General features: G+C 41.0%; 1 protein-coding gene across 2 annotated transcripts in view; it reads left to right on the forward strand.

The window, feature by feature from the left end:
• Window positions 1–1,165: 1,165 nt before the first annotated feature.
• Window positions 1,166–21,733, forward strand: part of ENTPD4 (ectonucleoside triphosphate diphosphohydrolase 4) — a 35,646-nt gene continuing 15,078 nt past the window's right edge. For both annotated transcript variants that reach the window (XM_072796257.1, XM_072796258.1), the window contains exons 1-7: window positions 1,166–1,348; window positions 10,172–10,270; window positions 11,482–11,679; window positions 12,191–12,396; window positions 15,716–15,866; window positions 16,398–16,501; window positions 21,412–21,471. In XM_072796257.1, coding sequence (XP_072652358.1) covers window positions 10,263–10,270; window positions 11,482–11,679; window positions 12,191–12,396; window positions 15,716–15,866; window positions 16,398–16,501; window positions 21,412–21,471 — 727 coding nt within the window. In that variant the 5' untranslated portion in view covers window positions 1,166–1,348; window positions 10,172–10,262. The remainder of the gene's footprint in view (window positions 1,349–10,171; window positions 10,271–11,481; window positions 11,680–12,190; window positions 12,397–15,715; window positions 15,867–16,397; window positions 16,502–21,411; window positions 21,472–21,733) is intronic.

The raw sequence follows: 21,733 nt of genomic DNA on the forward strand, positions 1-21,733 counted from the left end.
AGTGATGGTGAGCATCTTTTCATGTGTCTGTTAGCCATCTGTATGTCTTTGGAAAAATGACTATCCGTTTCTTCTCCCTTTTTTAATTGGCTTATTCACTTTTTTGGGTGTTGATTTTTATAAGTTCTTTATATACTTTAGATACTAACCCTTTATCAGATATGCCATTTGCAAATATCTTCTCCCATTCCATAGGTTCCTTTTAATTTAGTCGATTATTTCCTTCGCTGTGAGAAGCTTTTTATCTTGATGAAGTCCAAATAGTTTATTTTTGCTTTTGCTTCCCTTGCCTCAGGAGATGTACCTGGTGATAGGTTGCTATGGCAGATATCAAAGAGGTTACTGCCTGTGTTCTCTTCTGGAATTTTAATGGTTGAATCATTAGATTGTACACCTGAAACTAATATTACCTTGGTTGTAAACTAGAATTTACATTAAAACGTAAGGGGAACCCTGGGTGGCTCAGCGGTTTGGTGCCTGCCTTTGGCCCAGGGCGTGATCCTGGAGTCCTGGGATTGAGTCCCACATTGGACTCCCTGCATGGAACCTGCTTCTCCCTCTGCCTGTGTCTCTGCCTCTCTCTCTGTGTCTATCATGAATAAATAAATAAAATCATTTAAAAAATTAATTAAAACTTAAAAAAAAGTAAAGTTGTAAATATGTTGAGTGAAAATGCCTAGTTCTTCTTAGATTTTTTTTTTTTAAGATTTTATTTATTTATGAGAGACATAGAGAGAGGCAGAGACACAGGCAGAGGGAGAAGCAGGCTCCATGCAGGGAGCCTGAATCGAGGGGACTCGATCCCCGGTCTCCAGGATCACGCCCTGGGCTGAAGGCAGGCTCTAAACCACTGAGCCACCCAGGGATCCCCTCTTCTTAGATTTTCAAGTGCTATTTTCCATAATCCTTGGGAGCACAAAGGAAAGGTAATCGAGGTGTGGTAAGCACACTGTGGCTGGCTGACTACCAGAGCAGCTACCACGGGCGGTAATGAGGCTGCACTACCCCTTACTCCTGCGACACCACTGTCACTTTTGGCAAGGACTGCTCCCAGGCTCACTGGCACAGCTCTGCACTGCGCGCCAGTCATCCCGGCGCAGGCCCCGCCCCCGGCGCAGGCCCCGCCCCCGGCGCAGGCCCCGCCCCCGGCGTGCGCGCTCCCGGCGCGGGTGGTGACGCGCAAGGGCCGGCGCCGGGTGGCCGCTCGGCTCCCGGAAAGGACCGGCGCCTCCAGGAAGCCGGGTCCGTGTTGCAGCCGCCGCGCCGCGCCGCGGTGTCCGTGATGCCCTCCACTCGCAGCTTCCCGTCGCCGGGAGTCCCGGCCGCCGAATCGGGCGCTGCCGAGCAGGTGAGGCGGCCTTACCGGCGCGGATGAGGAGAGGGCGGGGAGGCTGCCGGCCGGGCTGGGACGGTCGGAGTGTGGGGCCGGCGTGGCGGCGAGGGCCGCGGACGAGCGCCCCCGGCCCCTCCTGGCGGTCTTGCCCGCGTCCGCGCAGCCCCCGCCGCCCGGGCCGCGCGGCCACATCCGGGCGCCCCGGAGGTCAGCCCCCGGGACCCCGGGCGGCAGGTGCTCTCCCCCAGCCCCGGGCCGGAGAAACTGGCGTCGTGCTGTGGCGCCTCCCCCGGTGACCGGCGGCTGGATTTTCCCTCGCTCCCTCGCGGCGTGGGCGGGTCTGGCCCCACCGGGAGGGACCTGGCCGGGGAGAGGGGATGCTGGACCGACTGGTTCTTGCCTGCCGGCCCGTCCGAACACTGGGGCTTTCAGCCTCGGTCTTGCTGTGCTCTGCTTTTACCAAGTTTCATGCTTTAGATTGCTCCTTGGACAAATGGAACTACTTGGGCAGTACAGTGATAGAGCAGCGTTTCTCAAACCCGAGTGATGCGTGGACACCTTTTAAGGGGACGGGTCTCATTCTCTCGAATATGCCCCAGAACTCGCAGGGGTCCTCGGACCCCATTTCGATGAACGCTGGGGCAGGGCATTTTCAGGGAGCATTTATCAGGAAAGAAAAGAGATGCTTTACAGATCTGGGACTCCAGTGCTAGAAGATAAACTAGAAATTATTATTATTTTTTTATAAACTAGAAATTATTAAAGAATTCTAAATTAGAGACTCAGATCGCTAGTTTAATTTCACATGTCTGCCTTTACCGTGTCTCGATTTGCATAATGAAAATTTTCCAGCCTCGGAGGTTTAAAAGAATCATATTTTTGTGTTATCTTGTGTTTGCTGTTACCTAGTTTTTTGTTTTTTTTGTTACCTAGTTTTTGTATTAGGTTTATTCAGTTTGACACATAGCAGAATTTTAGAATGGGGTGCTAATTTGCATTAGTAGTTTAATGATTTCTTTGTGTTTAACCTTAACATTGATTTTATCACTTTTGTTTGTTGCATATTGTATCTCTGGTTTACATTCTTCCAGGTGTAATAGGAAGGCTTGATCTCAACTCCTGTGTCTATAGTCTAGAAAGAAGAAAAAAAAAAAAGTAAAGTTGATCTAAGGATTTATATGTATATATATTTTTAAAGATTTTATTTATTTATTCCTGAGACACACAGAGAGAGGCAGAGACACAGGCAGAGGGAGAAGCAGGCTCCATGCAGGCAGCACTACGTTGGACTCGATCCTGAGACTCCAGGATCAGGCCCCGGGCTGAAGGCGGCGCTGAACCGCTGAGCCACCCAGACTGCCCAGGATTTATATTCTATACATATTTATTCAGCATGTTTATTTAAAATAAACTGCAGTTGGAGTGCCTGCCTGCCCCAGTCACTAAAGCATGCAGCTCTTGATCTCAGGGTCATCAGTTCAAGCCCCATTTTGGGCATGAAGCCTACTTTAAAAAAAGAAAACATTAAATAAAATAAACTACACTTGAGTAAAGAGAAGATTCAGAATGTGGGAAAACAATAGAAAGTAAAACAGGTTAAATCTTGTCAAAGAAAAATATTGGACCAGGGCTTTGAAAGAAGTGTAATATCAAGAGTAGGACATACTAGGAGAAGTGATATTAGTAAAGGCCAGAGGCAAGAATGAGAAGAGTGTATGTGGGCAACAAGGGACCCACCTCACTAGAGCAGAGAGATGTTATTTGGGGCTGAGGAGAGAAAAAGTTGATAAAATTAGATGGTACCAGTTGATGAACATTAAGGTTTCAGATGCTACACAGGAAGTTGGTGTTGAGCCATAGTCTTCAGAAGTTTCTTGAGCTGATCATATTTTGAAGGTAGCATTTTACACAGGTATTTCTGTAGTGTGGTGTTGAGAGTAAAGGTCGAAGGTAGGTGATCTACCTAGAATCTGTCCTGAAGTAGTGATGTCTGCTGTGGTGATTTTAGATGTGTGAACTAACTGTGATGTTTGAAAAAGATTTGTCAGGCCCCAATGAATGATAAAATATCATTGCAAATAAACAGGATTGAAGGTTAAGAACCAGGTGACCCCAGTCAATAGTGATACCTCTCTTAGGCCTGGAGAATTTGGAAGGTGGTCATAGTTTCTGCCAAAAGATTGTGACCCCAGACTTGGATTAAACACGTTGCAGTAACAGGGTGTCAGTAAGCTCAGGATGTGGAATTGGAACCTGAGGAAAGTCAGAGTTGCAGATTTCAGAAACTGCAGAAGGGATGCAGGACAAGTGTGACCAGAAAAAGGTCATTTAAAATAAGGACCAGGGAAGCCCCCGTAACTCAGCGGTTTAGTGCCGCCTTCTGCCCAGGGCCTGATCCTGGGGTCCCGGGATCGAGTCCCACGTCGGGCTCCCTGCATGGAGCCTGCTTCTCCCTCTGCCTGTGTCTCTACCTCTCTCTCTCCCTCCCTCTCTCTCTCTCTCTCTTTCTCAAGAATAAATAAAATAAAATCTTTAATAAAATAAAATAAGGACCAGAATTTTGCAAATGAATAAAGGTAGGAGGAACTTTGAATAGGACTCGTTATTCAGAAATAAAAAATTTTTAAATAAATATTGGAGAAAATTGGCCAGCCCCAGATGGCTTAGCGGTTTAGTGCCATTGTTGGCCCGGGGTGTGATCCTGGAGACCAGGGATCGAGTCCCACGTCGAGCTCTCTGCATGGAGCCTGCTCTTCACCCTGCCTGTAACTCTGCCTCTCTTTCTCTCTGTGTCTCTCATGAATGAATGAATGAATGAATGAATGAATGAATAAATAAATAAATAAATAAATAAATAAAATCAATCTTTAAAATGAAAAAATAAAAAAATACTGGATAAAATGTAGATCATAAGTGCAACTAAGAGCATTCTTCTTGAAACAAAGAATGAATTGTTATTTTAATGTCTTTCCCCACAACTGAGTGAAGCATAGCATCCTGCTCTTTGCTTTGGCTTCTCACTCTCCCAAGACAGGTGTTTCTTTTTCTTTTTTAAGATGTATATATTTATTTGAGAGAGAGAGCACACATGCACAGAAGGAGGAGGGGCAGAGTGAGAGAATCTCCAGCTGACTCTCTGCCAAGCCGGGAGCCCACCTCAGGGCTCCGCCCCACTACCCATGAGATCATGACCTGAGCCAAAACCAAGAGTTGGATACTCAACCTACCAGGCCACCCAGGCGCACCAATAGTTGGTTCTTACAAAGTTCTGCCTAAGTGTTTGTGGACCTCTTTGATTATTCAAGGTCCTCTTGTAATCTTGATATTTAGATCATTCTTTTCTTCATGTCATCTTACCTTTTCTTACTCAGAGGTCTATCTAGCTGTTCCAGAGTCTCATTTGTCTATGATTTTGTTCTTGTGATTTGAGAATTTGCTAATAATGTCTGTCTCGTTGAGTGCTGCATTTTTCACCAGAAGAGCCATTTCACTTTGCAGTTGATTTAAGTTGTTTTTACATACAACAGGACCAACAGTGAGAAACTGCCAGACATTGAACCATGACCACTAGAGACCACTAGCTTCTCTCCACCAGAGAATATTCAGCTAAGGAGGGCCCCCCACTAGCTGAAACCTTGAGTTAATACATCTCTCTGGTGGTAGGTCTAACACAAGTTAGGCCTTTTAAAAACATGGCAGTTTTATGTAACATTAGAGTTTGCCTTCATAAACCCTGGTGCCAAAATTCTTAGCCACAAATACAATTGGAGTTTACATTTTGAGATCAAATTACCATATTGCTGACTCTGGGTAATATTCAGCCATACTTTTGTCCTAAAACAAAGTAATTGCTTCAGCAGTTTATAAGCTGTCCTATTTTCCTCTGTCTTTAACCACAAATGTTGTCATTTAGAAAAATACCTATTTATCCTTTTTGTCAAAATCCTCGCATATCTCAAAAAAAAGTTCTGAGACAAACATCAGATTAAATAACGTTTACCAAGTTTGCTACGATTGTTCTAAACAGAGCAACTTCCTTGAAAAATGTTCTCTTTTCCCTTCTTCCATTGAAAGGGTACCTCTCACCTCCAAGAATCTTCCTGTTCCCTAGCCTCGTTGTGCTCTTCTCCAAACTGTTACAGCAAGAGTCTGGATAATTTAACATTGCCTTCTGTTGTTCTCTTATTTTCTGGGTATTGGAATTTTTTCTGTAACCAGTCTGGAAACTCCTTGAAATCTGGAGCCACATTTGTTACTCCTCTGTGCCCTTCATATAGCCTTCAGGCACACATCATTGGAGATCTTTCTTCCCCCAGGACCTTGACTTTAAGCTGTTAACTAGAACATTCTTTTCTTTTGTTCTTAGTTCAGCTATAACATAATTATTGATTTTTCAAAATGTTCAGAGTCAAATTCCTATGTCACAGTTTTTAAATAGGCTTTCTTGAGGTATCCAGAAGAGGATTTGATGCTAGAAACTGGAGATTCATCAGTTGAATCTTGTTAAAAATAGTTGTGTCTCTTCTGCTGATAAAATTAATATATGCCCTTTAAGAAAAGCAAGCCTAAGGAAGAAAATAGATGATCCGTTAATCCACTACTTAGCAATAACCAACCACTGTTGAGATTTTGGTTTCTGTCCTTCCATTTCCCCACTCTATATATGGTATGTTTTTTTCACTTACTATATCATGGATATCTTTCCATGTCAATAAATACAGATCTGCATCATCACTTTTAATAGTCATATCATGTTCCACTGCTGCAGAAATGGACCATGTGTAATCTATCCCAACCCCTATAATCCACATTGGTAGCCATGTTACGCTGTTATACCCAATACTATCATGAATTTCTTTACACATATTTTAGTGAATTTACCCTATTATTCCCTAAGATTGAATTTCTGTGTGATAGAGCACAGAGTAAGCATGTTTAGTATTTTCATATATGTTATCCATATGCCCCCAGAGGTTAATACCTATTAAGATTCTCTGCAACAGTACTCCCCTTTGTTAGCTAAGTATTGTCAGACTTTAATCTCCACCAGTCAGAGAGTGGTGAAGTCTTATTTTTCTTTATGTTTCTTTAAACATAAAGAAGTGAAGTATATCAAGATAACTACTTGATAAAAACACCTGAAAATTCTTTTAAACATCTCAGTAATTGACATCTTTTTCTTTTTTGTGTAAATTTTTAAATTACAGTATCATTTGTCCCAAGTTCTTGGTACATGGTACAATAAGGATACCATTTTGAAACCTGAACTAATTAAAGTGATTTTCCCTCTTTGTCAGGTAGGCATTTCTAATACTTTTTACTGTAAGTGTGTGAGTGTGTGTGTGCGTGTGTGTTTATCCCCTCTACTGCATTATAACTGATTTCAGGGGACGCCTGCCTTCAGCCCAGGGCGTGATCCTGGAGTCCCGGGATCAAGTCCTGCATCGGGCTCCCTGCAGGGAGCCTGCTTCTCCTTCTGCCTGTGTCTCTGCCTCTCTCTCTCTCTCTGTGTTTCTCGTGAATAAATAAAATCTTAAAAAAAAAGAGAGAGAACTTATTTCAGAGCTGGATCCATACCTGATTCATCTTTATATCTCCTATTCCCAGCCATCCATGAAGCAGATAGTGCTTGCTCATCACTCCTGTGACAGGCACTGGTCACTGGAGAAACAGAAGACTAAGAGGCTGCCTCTGCCAATGAGAGGCTTGCCATGTAATAAGTCAACTACCAGTATAATCCTGTAGCCAACTACTGTGATGAGCAAACACTCTGGGGACATGAGAACTAGGGATGCTTTCACAGAAGAATTGTGCCTGACTTGTGTCACAGGGAATACATAGGAACACCAACAGATGGACCTGAAAGAGAGGCATTCTAAAAAGGCAGAGGAATGTGCGGCATTTCAGTGACTCGCTGCTTGTATTTAGTATGGCTAAAGCATAGGGTACATATCTGTCTAGTCTGTCGGGATAGGACTAGAAAGACCGGGACAGGATCAGTGTTGTCTAATGCAGAAGCTCCAGGTGGCTGTTGAGTACTTGAAATGTGGCTAGTGCAACTGCGGAACTGCATTTTTCTTTTTAATTGCTTTAAATAGCCACATATGCAGTGGCTACCCTATTGAACAGCACAAGACTAAAAGACCATGAGAGCCCTCCTTTATTACCCTAAGGAATTAGGACTTCTTCCTGAGTGGGAGAGAAAAGTTGGGAGGTGGAAAAAAATGGGATGCTTGGGTGGCTCAGTCTGTTAAGTATCCGACTTGATTTCAGCTCAGGTCATCATCTCAGGGTCATGGGATCAAGCCTCACATCAGGCTCTGTGCTGAGAGTAGAGTCAGCTTGTCCCTTTCCCTCTGCTCCTACCCTACCCCTGTTTGAGCTCTCTCTCTCTCTCTCTCTCAAATAAAGAAATAAAATCTTAAAGAAAGAAAGAAAGAAAGAAAGAAAGAAAGAAAGAAAGAAAGAAAGAAAGAAAAAGGAAGAAAGAAAGAGAAAGAAAGGAAAAAAGGGAAGAAAAAAAGAAAAGTTGGAAGGTGAGGAGGTGTCAGGATTCCTGGTTGTTTTGGAAAGATCACTCTAGTGTATAAATTCTTAACCTTTTAGGCTCCCAGTTGTCTTTTTGCCAGACACTTTCCTAGGGGTTTTTTGGTACTGTGAATGCAGCAGTCAACCAAGCAGACAGAAATCTGGCCCCTTGTGGAGCTTGACGCATGAGCAAGAGAAATGCAAACACACACACACACACACACACACACACACACAGCATTTTAGAGGACAAGGATAATAGTATGGGTTTTCATGCTAGAATCTCTGTTTTTTTATATATGATCATTTTTTGTTGGCTGCATGGCCTTAGGCAAGTTACTTAGGCTCTCTGCCTCATCTGTGAAACGCTATACAAATAGTGTCTACCCTGTGGGTCATTAAAAGGAATAAATTAATATTTGTAAGTAACCAGGGCCTGGCACATAATAAGGTCTATATAACTAATAAATAAGTAAAAGCTAAGGGAAAAAAATAAAGAAAAGAGATAGGTGGAGGGGACAGCTTGCAATGATAGATTGGGTGGCCAGACGAGTGACAGTGAATAAAAACCTGGAGTGGGGGTAGTGAGAAAGTGAGTTGCACAGGTGATTTCTAAACAGAGGGAGTAGCACGTTCAGAGGCCCGGGATCCAGACAGCACCTGGCATGTTTGAAGATAGCCACGGCACCAGTATGGCTGGTATGGGGTGAAAAGGGAAAGTGGATGATGAGATCAGAGCAGTGACAGGTGGCGAGGTCCTGTGGGCCACAAGAGTCAGAGTAAAGCCTTTGGCAGTGGAAGCCACTGAAGGATTTCAAGTAGGAGAGTGACAGGATCACAGACCTGAGCAGGGACGGGGTGAGTGTCAACTTCAGGTGAAGAATCTGTGCCTGAAGGTATTAGATAAAGAATTGGAGAGCCACTGGGTTGATGCTGCAGGTAGGAGACTAACTTAATTAGACTGCTATTCTGATAGGCTAGGCAAGAGTTGAGAAGAGGAAGAGATTTTAGATAAACTGAGGTTAAAAAAAATGGGAGGAGGAGTCTGTAACAAACTGGCTGTGGAAGGTGAAGAAGAACAAGGGATCAGGCCTGGCTCCCTTGCTTCTGCTTTGAGCAGCTTGGTGGAATTGAGACTGAGACAGCAAAGTGAGACAGGATAAGGGAGAAGGGAGCAAGGACTGTGATATAAGCGTGTGGTTTTAGAAATGGTTTTCATCCAGTACTCAGATGGAGGTATTGGTAGGTGCTTGAAGATCTCTGTATCTGTAGCTCAGAAGAGAAGCCTGGGATGGGGAAAGAAGTTTTTCAGTGAACTGTTAATTGAAACCATCAGTGAGGCTGACCAGGAGCAGAGTCAGAGTTGGGAGAGAGCAGAGCCAAGCCAGGAAGAAGCTCAGGGCATGGGGGAGCAGACAGGCCTTTAGAAAGTAGATGTAGGGTGGAGGAAGGGAGTCCTGAGAAGGATCTGTTCAAAGGCTAGGAAGCCAGCAAAGGGAAACAGCTGTCTCGAGATGCCTGGAAGAGGTAAAGCAGCAATACCAAGGATGATGTCAGTCTTTGGATCCAGTAGATCAGAAGAAGGCCCTAGCTTAAGCCCCAGCTGTCCCTTGTTTGCTTTGTGATTTGAGGCCTCGGGGCTGAAGGAGTGAGACTCAGTAGCTGTGAGAACACCAGAGCTGACTAGGAACATAGTAACTTGCATGGTACTTTGTGCATAAGAGAGGTCTAACAGACATTTATCAGATGAGTCAGTATTTCAGATTGCTGTTGAGTGAATCATACCTCCTACCCCTGCCTACCTCCTACTTCTACCCCTAGTCTTCCTTAATTCAGTACCTACTTGATGACCTGGTATTTTGGTACTGATGGCTTTTAGGTAGCTACCACTAGCTAGCACCAGACTGTTAGCATCTCTTTTGATTTAGGCCTATATCCCTGACAATGTGAAATTGACTGAGAAGTGTGTTGCTCAAGATAAATCCTTATGACAGCTTCACTGCAAGGATCATGCACCAGATTTTGTGTGGTTGGATTTAAACACGTACTTGGGGGACACCTGGGTGGCTCAGCAGTTGAGCATCTGCCTTCATTCGGCTCGGCATGATCCTTGGGTCCTGGGATTGAGTCCCACACTGGGGTTCCTGCATAGAACCTGCTTTTCCCTCTTCCTGTGTCTCTGTGCCCCCCCCATGAATAAATAAATAAATAAAATCTTCAAAAAACAACAACAACACATACTTTGTAAAAGAACATAGATGTCTTTTTGAATTGTGCCATCTTAGTGACTTTTCTCACTTTCTGGAACAGGAGGTCTGTAACTCCAGGAGGACCCCATTATGTCTGTAATGGTATATGAGGACTGACTCCTAGAACGTTGCCTGGTCTCTGACCCGTCAGCATGGGGAGGTGAGTGATGGTGTCTAATCACTGGCACTTGTAAAACCCAAGATTTTGGTGCCACAGAAACAGATATTGAAAGGAAAAAAAAATCTAGGTTCCAAGTGAAAAGGGTTCAAAGTTATGCTACACTTGTGTTTAATACCTTTGTTCTTCCAGGCCTCATTGGGGTGCCTGTTACAGAAAGTAGTTGTGCCAGATAGATTCTATGGGGCTTTTAAAGTAGTTTACTGTGAAGACACGTGTGTGGGAATCTGTGAGAGTCTGTACTAGCTGCAAGATAACTGTAAGCCTCAGAGGTGTGGGCAGGGGTTGGCAGCCTCTGTGGAAGTGGCCCAAGAACCCACATGGAGACTAGAAACTACAAGTGAACGCCATTGGGTTAGCAGGATATCTCCCCTTTCTGTGAGGTATTTTAGTCCAGGAAGCACCCTTTAAAGGGAAGAACGTAGAAATTAACCACAAAACTTTAACATCTACTCTAAAAGTAGCAAGTTTTTTTTTTTGTTTTTTTTTTTGTTTTTTTAAGCCCCACAGTAATCCGTTATTCCTGGCATAAACAGAAGAAAAGTGTTTATTTGTTAAAATGTCTCAGGAATAATCCCAAAAACACAGGACATGCAAAACTCACTTTGTGCCTTTATTCTGAGGATGTTATTAAAGATCCTGATTTTCTCCCATTTTCTCACTGAATCATCAGGGAGAAATTTGCCTTGAAATTCAATGTTGAAAAAAGTCTTACTCCTCCTGAGCTGTTTATGTTTCTAATCTAATGGACAAGGTTTTGGCTACTGGGCAACTTTTACAGGGCCTTTCTTATTACATGTTTTTCCTTGTACTGAATTGTTTTTTTTGGTTTCATCACCCTGAAACCTGAGTTCATTATAGATTTATAGATTTATTACATTGAATTTACTCGTCTCTGTCCTCTCTTTTTTATTTTTTTGAACAAAGCAGAGTACGAATAATAATCTACATACTATTGTCAGGAAAGGTAGAAAAACATAGATATGTCATAACCATCAGGGTGTATTTCTCATTCATGTAGTCTTATACTGAGTAAAATAGCAAAATAGCAATATGGAAGATGCTGGCATACAGATACCTCCCAGCAGGGGAATGAGTGGCCCCAGCCAGATGTCTTACTTTGAGATCAATTTAGGTGAGGAAAGTCCTCTTGGGAGCAGATTGCTTTAAAATCTGTTTTATTGGAATTTTAGGATTGGCATCTCCTGTCTATTTCCTGCTTCCTGGCATTTTAGCATCTCTCCAGTGGGGTGTCCGCGAATTCTGAATACCAATTTACGCCAGATTATTGTTATTAGCATTCTGGCTGCTGCTGTTTCGCTTTTATACTTTTCTGTTGTTATAATCCGAAATAAGTATGGGCGGCTATCCAGAGACAAGAAGTTTCAAAGGTAAGAGAAAATATCATTTCTTTTCTAGATGGGGTGCCATACCTTCAATTTTACAGCTTCAAGACTTTGGGGATTAGATTGGAATTTGAGGAGCATGTGGCTGTAGGAATCTGTACTGACTACAGCGTGGCATGCAAAATTAAACTGTTTGAAACTGTTTAATCATTAGCCACCAAATCCACATTGTAAGAGGATTTAAACATAAGCTTCTCCTGTGATATCTGTTAAGCTGATTTTTCAGTGAATGTCAGTTGTTTGGGAATAGTTTTGCTTCTCAGAACTTCTTTGAACTTCTTAAAAGGAATGATTATGTATCTGATTTAGATTATCTTTATCACTATCAATTGTTTTGTTTTCTTTTGACTCTTTAATCATTTGGCAGTTGTAAAAATGTGATAGTGGATCAGCTTAGAATTCACTGACTTGGTGGTTATTTATTGCTTTTGCTCTGTTAAGGTTTGGGCAATATTCTCTGTCTCAGATAAAGCGTATGTTCATTTTTCTAAACAAGGTACTTGGCACGAGTTACTGACATTGAAGCGACAGACACCAATAACCCCAATGTGAACTACGGTATCGTGGTGGACTGTGGTAGCAGTGGGTCTCGAATATTCGTCTATTGCTGGCCAAGGCACAACGGCAATCCTCATGATCTGTTGGATATCAGACAAATGAGGGATAAAAACCGAAAACCAGTGGTTATGAAAATAAAACCCGGTATGTAAAGGATAAAAATCAATTGGTAACCAGGTTCTGTCCTTTATTCTCTGTCAGGTTTTCATGTCCTTCCCCCCGCTTTGCCCACAGCCATCCCCCTTCTCCAGAGCTCACGCCAGGACCTGATAATCGTTTCACTTTCTTCCCCCTCCTCTCTCCACCCCACATGAGGCGACTAACTCCTTGTAAAATAGCCAAAACCATGTCTGTCTTGTGTGTCCTGCAGCATTTATCACAGTGCCTTACTCATGTGTCTGTCTACTCAGGTGTTTGCTAGTTGACATTCATTATGGAGAGATTGTTTTTCCTCCTATTTGGTAGTCGTTGATCTCTATCCCTAACAACAGGGTAATTTCAGATAATTCTTGGATATCTGTACTCTAAAACATTGTTATTAAAAAATAAAAATAAAAAAATAAAAAAAAATAAAACATTGTTATTATCTTTTCCCCCGCATTTTTAAAAAGTGCTCCAATATGGGCAGCCCGGGTGGCTCAGTGGTTTAGTGCTACCTTCGGCCCAGGTTGTGATCCCCAGACCCTGGATCAAGTTCCACGTCGGGCTCCCTGCATGGAGCCTGCTTCTCCCTCTACCTGTGTCTCTGCCTCTCTCTCTCTCTCTGTCTCTCTCTGTCTCTCATGAACAAATAAAATCTTTAAAAAAATTTTTTTAAAGTGCTCCAATATATTTCCTTTTTTAAAAAAAATTTTATTTATTTACTTGAGAGGGAGCATGTGTGTGAGTAGGGGGAGGGGCAGAGGGAGAGAGAATCTCAAGCAGACTCCATGCTGAGCACAGAGCCCAATGCAGGGCTCAATCTTATGACCTGAGCCCAAATCAAGAGTCATACACTTAACTGTCTAATCTACCCAGGCATCTCCTCCCAATATATTTCTAATCATCTAGATTATTATTAAATGAGAATGACTGCAGAACTTAAAAGAGCTGATGTTATTATGTCAAGTATTTAAAGATGTCACAGTTTCTAAAACTGTGTTGTGTAAAATTGGGATTTGCTTTCTCCATTAAACAATTTAAGTCAGTGGTTCTCAACCTTTTTCTGTACATACATTATTTCCATGGGCATTGCCATTCTGTAAGAAGTATTAGAATCGGAAGGTGTCCAGGAGTACCTTGAATAGATATTTTATGTCTTGATAGTTAATAATCACTGATTTAAACAGTGGACCACATGGGTGTCTGGCTGGCTCAGTTGGTAGAGCTTGTGACTCTTGATCTCAGGGTCATGAGTTCAAGCCCCATGTTGGGTGCAGAGATTACTAAAATAATAAACTTAAAAAAATAAATAAAACAGTGGACCACAGATCCTCATAGAGATTCAGCACTTTTATTTCATCTTGCTAGGGTGTTAAATGGTACAATATTAAACCCAAATAACTCAAGGAATTTATCTTGTAAGATATTAGAGAATGTTTATAAAAAAATCACTTATTATCTATTTCAAATATGTAAATGAAAAGGTGGTTCAGTTTTAATATGATAAAATACCTGTCCTCATAAAATTGTTCCTAATAACATAGACTACGGGCTCTTTGAGTCCTCCCCATTCTTCATTGAATAATTTAGGCCCCACTTCCTTCTTCAGAAAACCCTTAGCAAGTTGATTGTTCTTTGATGCTTGGGCAGCTGGGCACTAGCATATTGCTCAGAAAATCCAGAACCTCTACCTCATTTCTCAGGTTAAAGAGAGGGAACTTAATCTGAATCTCTCATGTAAGCATTATTTTGATATTAGAGTACATTTCCATGAACAAAAATTATTCTTTTCTAGAAGTCTTAGTGAATGACTTTGAATTTTTAGTTTTCTATTCCATTCCTTAAAAAGTTTTTTTAAAGATTTTATTTGTTCATGAGAGACAGACAGAGGCAGAGACAGAAACAGGCTCCCTCTGGGGAGCCTCATGTGGGTCTTGATCCCAGGATGGACCCCAGGATCACAACCTGAGCCGAAGGCAGATGCTCAACCACTGAGCCATGCAGGTGCCCCCTCATTCCTTCAATTTTGATGTATTCAAAATGTAGAAACATTTTCAGGATTAAAGTCATGTTGATTAAATTAAAAATTCACCAGAAGATTGAAAAATAAAGTTCTATAAAGCACATTGCATTTCATCTAGCTTCACATACCAGCTTCCATTAGTTATTAAATAAGATAAAATCTTTCATGCCTTGGAGTTGTCTTTTGGGACATCATCCCAAGGTATACACCAGAAACTCATTAAAATCAGGTTTAACATGGTTCTTTCTTATGCTACAGAAAGTATTTGAAATAGAAATTCAAGTACCTTTTTATAGCACTCCTCAGTCGTGAAGCCGGGACTCTCATGTGTAGCATTTCAACAAAGCTCTAGAATAATTTCCTTACTTAATAGATTCTGGGTAGGTTGGGGTTTGGTGTCTATCAAAACAGTATTGTTTGTGGAGTAAAAAAAAAAATCTGGCTTTTGGTCTATTTTCTGCTGATTGCTCTGACAAATCACTTAACTTTCTGGATCCACAGTTTCCTAATCTGTGAAATGAGAAATGTTTGGACATCTAAAATGTGAAGTCTGGAAGACACCATTTGTGTGGGAATGGTCGAGGGATCACCAAGACTGGAGGGTAGGAGATGTTGCATCAGACTGCCAGAAAGGAGGAAGAAAAATGAAATGTGAGAGGAACCAGGGAGAGGCGATTAATGACACTCAGAACACATATTGGAGAGGGGATTTTATCCAGAATCCTAGCTTGGGCTGCTGGTTGGCTAGTGACGGTGGTCACTGATTGGCTAGTGATGGTGGTAAGAAGCAGTAAGAACAGATTTGCTGTGGAAGTTGAGCTCAGATTTGTATGTGTATATGTTGAGTTTGAGGGTTGGTGAAGACAAGTACATTGTCATGTCTAGTGGACAGTTACCACATACTGATCTGGAGTTTGGGAACAAGACTTGGTAGCTGCTGATGAGATTTGGAGATATGAGACACAAAGGTGATGGCGGCAGCCGTAGGAATGAGTGAGCTTGCCTGAGCAAAGTGGGAACATGTTCTTGAAGGCAGGTGCATGTGCTCATGTGCAATTGATCCCAATGTCTGACACGTAGTTGCTCAAATGGTTCTCATTTCTTTGGAGACTGAGAGCATAAGCCTGAACATTTAATACCACTACTGTTCAAAAAGACTGTGGAAGTTCTTGCTAAGAGGGATACAGGAAAAACTAGGAAAGTGTGGTTTATAACTTGAATTTCTCTCAATTTAGCCACGTTGAAGAAACATAACTTATTAACTATCTACTTGTTAATGGAAGTGTCTTTTTTCGATAGGCATTTCAGAATTTGCTACCTCTCCGGAGAAAGTCAGTGATTACATTTCTCCACTTTTGAGCTTTGCTGCAGAGCACATACCACGGGCAAAGCACAAAGAAACGCCTCTCTACATTCTCTGCACAGCTGGAATGAGAATCCTTCCTGAAAGGTGATCCTCCAGAGGGCAGGCCAGGCCTGGATGGCCATGGTGGTAGTGGTGGTGGTGGTTTATTTCCCCCCTTCCTCTTTCTGTCCCTTTTCCTTCTCTTCCTCCTCTTCTATTATTACCACCAAAAGGAAGACATTAAAAATTCTTCAAATTCGAGATAGTACCAAAACTATTCTCTTAGCCAAAACTCACCAAAATCTCTTAATGTATTTGTTTATTACTATAAATAATAAACTACAAAGTAAACAGTAAAGTATAAACTATAAAGTTGTCATAAACTCATTTTCTATGTCATTAATTTAAGGATTGCAGTTGTAGTTTTACATCTAGGAATCACAGAATTCATACAACTCATGAAATTCCTAAAATAAAGTTTTATTCAGTGAATTCCTTTGGTTTTGAAATTTACTGTTTTCATATAGGATATACTGGAGCCATAGTTTTTGTTTTGTTTTATTTTGTATTTTCTTTTTTTAAAACAGAAAAATTTAGCACATATTTTGATATGCAAATTTTGGGGTTGTCTTACAGCCAGCAGAAAGCCATCCTGGAAGACCTTCTGACTGATATCCCCGTGCACTTTGACTTTCTATTTTCTGACTCTCATGCAGAAGTAATTTCAGGGAAACAAGAAGGTTGGTATATTGGTCTTCAACTTGAAATTTGGGAAGTTATTCCTTTAAGGCTCCCCCCCATTTTTCCCAGTGTATGCTTCACTAAATTACTTTTTGTATCTTAAAAATTAGGAAATCATAGCCTTGAAATATTATTTTTAAATAGCAAAATTAGTTTCTTATATGACTGGTCTTTATTATCCAAACATTAAGCCATTAAAAAAAATAGCTCAGTTTGTGTTTACCGTATTTAGGAAACATACATTGGATTCATTTTGATATAAAAGGTTTGTGTTCCTTGCCTAAGTTATATAGCTTCCTGGAATTATGATTACTGCATTGGAGTCTTCTGTTGATTTACTTACTATTCTTGACTTTGATACACTGAGAAAATATTATTTCTGTTTTCAAATAACTGATTCTACTTGAGAATGAAATGACAAGTCAGTGAGATATTATTTGGGGAATAGCTTGCTAGAAATGGTGACCAAAAGCATTTATTTCAAAGTCATCTATCATTTCAGCAGATACCCTCTCTGTGAAAATAAAAACTGGGTGAAATTTAGATACTGCCATTGAGTTATTTACAGACAAGGGAGGAACACAGTTAGCTGCCGTATGAGGTAGAGTCTTTGGTGCCATAAGGAAGGAAAGGAAAAAGGATCATGGGAGTTTGAGCTTTTTTTTCTTGCTAGGGATGTCATGAAACAAGTGACATTTGAACTGTGCCCCTAGGGATAGTTATAAGCATGCTGGAGCATGGCCAGGGTGGGGCTTTAAGAGAGCAGTAGGAAGTACCTTCTAAACAGGAAATGATTCAAGTCAGCATCAGTTAGAAAAGCTGTTCTATGGACAGAGGAACAAAAATATGTTAGTTTGAGCAAATTATAGCCCTTTTGAAAGGTGGTAGTGATGTGAAAAGTTGAACAGTTTTTGTGACGTTGGTGTCATGGCAGCGTGAGTTGTTCCTTATATGTCTCCCATTTGATTTAAACTAATAAAACACCCGTGACCCAGAAAAAACCACTCTAGATAGGATACCCAACAGATCCATCCTCTCAAAATGGGTGGCTTGAACCTCAGAGGAAGCTATGGAGCCAGGCAGGTGGTAGCCGGGGCAGCGGTAGTCCAACACAATTTTTCTAATGGAGGACATGAAGGGTGAAAGTTGTGAGTTAGGGATTTACCCAACAGCACATGCCAGGGCCTGTTGTTCTCTCTGAGCAGAGATCACAGTGACTGAGAGGAGGGAAGGAAGAGGAGGACAGCACAGAGAACTGAAGGAATGTGTTTCCTTCTGTCTGCCCCAGGATTTTGGCAAGAGGATCATCCATGGACCTCTGGGACCACCCCCATCTTGAAGATCCCCTACTAGGCTATGAGCACAATCAAAGCCCCAAGTACTAAGCACACACCTCCACCAACACTGCAGTCAGCCTTTTTTAAAATTAGTAACCTGTTGAAGTATTAGAATTAAAGTAAAAAAAGACTTACCTAAATAAGAAGGGTGTTCACTACTTGAAATGCAATAGAACACTTTTTATCAAACACTGAAAAATCAGGTTAATACGGCAATTTTCCAATAATAGAGCCCAAAAACATGGAATATTTAAATCTAACTGATGAAGAATTCAAAATAGCTATTATGAAGAAATTCAGTGAGCTATAAGAAAACTCAAGCAAATACAGTGATCTCAGCAATAAAATTAATGAACAGAAGGAGTACTTTACCAAAGAGATTAAAATTCTAAAAAATCAAACATTTTGGAGCTGAAAAATCCAAGACATGAGATGAAGAATGCACTAGGAAGCATTGGAAATAAAGCAGATGGAGGAGAGAATAAGCAAGCTTGAGGATAGAAATATAGAAATATTTCCCATAGAAGAGCAGTGAGAACTAAGATTTTTAAAAAGTGAAGAAGCAAAAAAAAAAAAGTGAAGAAGCCCTCTGAGAACTATCAGACTCCATTAGAAGAACCAACATAAGATTAGAGGGTATCCCAGAAGGAGAAGAGAGCAAGGAGCAGAGTATTTAAAGAGCTCATAGAAAACTTCCAAATCCAGGGAAGGAATTGGATACATAAGTCTATAAAGCTGATGGACCACCTTTATCTCAGTGCAAAAAGACCATCTCTGAGACACATTACATTAAAATTGTCAAAAGTCAGTGATAAATTATTTTGAAGGAAGCAGGGGTTGAGGGAAAGATATTACCCTACAAAGCAAGTCTCATCAGGCAATCAGCAGATTTCTCAGCAGAAACTCTATAGGTGGGCAGCCCCGGTGGCTTAGCGGTTTAGCTCCGCCTTCTGCCCAGGGCCTGATCCTGGAGACCTGGGATCGAGTCCCACGTCAGGCTCCCTGCGTGGAGCATGCTTCTCCCTCTGCCTGTTTCTCTCTCTCCCTCCCTCCCTCTCTGTGTGTCTCTAATAAATAAAAAATCTTAAAAAAAAAAAAAAAAAAAAGAAAAGAAAAGATACTTCTTCATTAAAAAAAAAAAAAAGAAACTCTATAGGCCAGGAGAGAGTGGAATGACATTTTAAAATACTGAAAAATACAAATTGCTAGTTGAGAACACTCTCTCTGGCAAAGATTTCCTTTGTATATAAAGGCAAAATAAAGGCTTTCCCAGACAAACAGAATGCAAGGGAGTTCACCACCTCCAAACAGCTTACAAGGAATGTTGTAAGGAGCTTTCAAGCTGAAATGAAAAGATGAAGGTGCACAGAAGTCTGATTAAGGTGATAATAGCGTCAGAAAAACCAATTTTTTTAGAATAATATATTGAAGTATAAGGTTAAAGGAGAAAGAGCATTAAAAATACCTATAGCTACTGCGACTTGGTCACAGCATACAAAGATAATATGTGACATCAAAAATATAAAAGGATGGAAACTTTATAGGTGAACAAAGATAAATTGCTATCAGTAGAAAAAAGACTTATCTATGAGCTGTTTTATGCAAACCTCATGGTAACCACAAAGCAAACATCAGAGTAGAGAGACACAAAACAAAGGGGAGACTAAGGAAATTGTGGAAACCATGGAAAACCACAAACTTTAAAGATAGACATAAAGAGAAGTAAGAAAACAAGGGAGAGAACAACCTAACCAGAAGGCAAAACACAAAATGGCAGTGGTATATCCCTACATATCAGTAATCATCCTAATGTAAAGAGATTGAATTTCCCAAGAATGGGAGAGAATTTTTGTAAGCTGTATATCGGATAGGTGTTAATATCCAAAATATGTGAAGATCTCCTACAACTTAATAACAAAAAATTAACAATTTGATTAAAAACTAATGTGCCTGGGTAGCTTAGTTGGTTGAGTGTCAGAGTCTTGGTTTCAGTTCATCATGATCTCAGGGTGGTGAGAGCCCCACATCAAGGTCCGTGCTCAGCAGGAAATCTGCTTGAGATTCTCTTTCTCTTCCCTTTGCCCTCCCCCGCCCCCATGCCCACTGGCTCTCTCAAATAAATCTTTAAAAAGAAAACTAAACTAAATAGACCTTTTCCAGATAGGATATCAAAAAGGCCAATAGTACATGAAAAGATGCTCAGCATCACTAATCATTAATGAAATGCAAGTCAAAACCACAGTGAGATTTCATCTCATACCTGTTAGAATGGCTGTCATCAAGAAGACAAGATAGCAGGTGCTGGCAAGAATGTGGTGAAAGGGTAACTCTTAACGTGTTGTAGGTGGGAGTGTAAATTGTACAGGCACTGTGGTAAACAATGTGGAAGTTCCTCAAAAATTCGGAACTAGGTGTACCATATAGTCCAGTCGTTCCACTTCTGGGTATGTACCCAAATAAAACAAAAACAGGATTTCATCACAATGTCTGCGCTCCCATGTTTACCATAGCTTTAGTTACAAGAGCTGAGACATAGAAACAACCCAAATGCCCATTAGTGGGTTAATGGTTAAAAAAAGATCTGATGCATACATACCATGGAATATTATTCAGCTATGAGAAAGGAGGATATCCTGCTATTTGTGACAAAATGGGTGAACCTTGAGCACATAAGTGAGATAAGTCAGAAAGAGAAAGTACCATTTGATATCACTTATTTGTGGAATCTGAAAAAGTCAAACCTATAAAAAAATAGTAAAATAGTGGCTACCAAGGAATTGGGGTGTGTGTGATAAGATTGATGATGTTTAAGGGTGCAAACTTCTAACAAATAATAAATAAGCCATAGAATTCTACTGGGCAGTGTAATTAGTATAGATAGTAATATTGTACTATAACTGTGATGTGACAAGTATCAGTATAAGGGCACCTTAAATCACAGGTGTAACACACTATACACCTTAAATATGCACAATGTTACATGTCCAATTTATTCAATAAAAACAAAAATTTGGAGAGGTCTTGAATTGTCAGGCGGTGGAGTTTAGCCTTGTTCTACGTCAGTCCAGTCGCAGAGAATAGCGTGCGTTGAAGTGGAGGAGGTGGGCAAGATCAACTAGGTCTCTGTGACAGCTTAAATCAAGGTGTAAGACGTGAAGTGGGTGGAGACTGGATAGAGCAAGTGTAAAAGGGGAATGAGGCTTGGCTACTGAGTGAAAAATGAGAGACGAAGGAACTGGAAGAGTTGGAGTTTTGTTTTTTCAACCTTGCAGTTGGTAGGTTTAACTTCATAAAGCAAAATTACTCCATTATTTCAGAACTGTTTGAAACAAAAACTAGCATCAGGGGAATCCTGTTTTTAGCTATGTAAGTGACAAGAAACTGAATTTTAAGGAGTTCTAGGAAAGCCACTAGAAAAACAAAATATATCGGACGGATTTGTTATTTCCGATAATGTTTTTGCACATTGTCAGGGAGTAAAGTAAATGAGTTGTTTGCGTGGACTGCATCAATAAGAGTTGTACAGAGTATCTTAAAACTTTATTCTTCTCCCCCCTATGAAATGTCTATAGGTGTGTATGCTTGGATTGGCATTAATTTTGTCCTTGGACGATTCGAGCATATTGAAGATGGTAAGTATCATGTTTCCAACCGATATTTTTGACTGGAAATAATAACTGTTCTGTCTAATCCCAAAGGACAAAAAAGGAACTAAGTTTTGTTTTTGTTTTTTAAGATTTTGTTTATTTGAGATAGAGAATGAGAGAGAGCATGACTGGGGGGCAGAGGCAGAGGGAGAAGCAAGCTCCCTACTGAGCAGGGAGCCCGATGTGGGGCACCATCCCAGGGCCCTGAGATCATGACCTGTGCTGAAGGCAGATGCTTAACTGACTG

Source organism: Canis lupus, chromosome 24 (genome assembly GCF_048164855.1).
Source record: "Canis lupus baileyi chromosome 24, mCanLup2.hap1, whole genome shotgun sequence".
Classification (NCBI taxonomy): domain Eukaryota; kingdom Metazoa; phylum Chordata; class Mammalia; order Carnivora; family Canidae; genus Canis; species Canis lupus.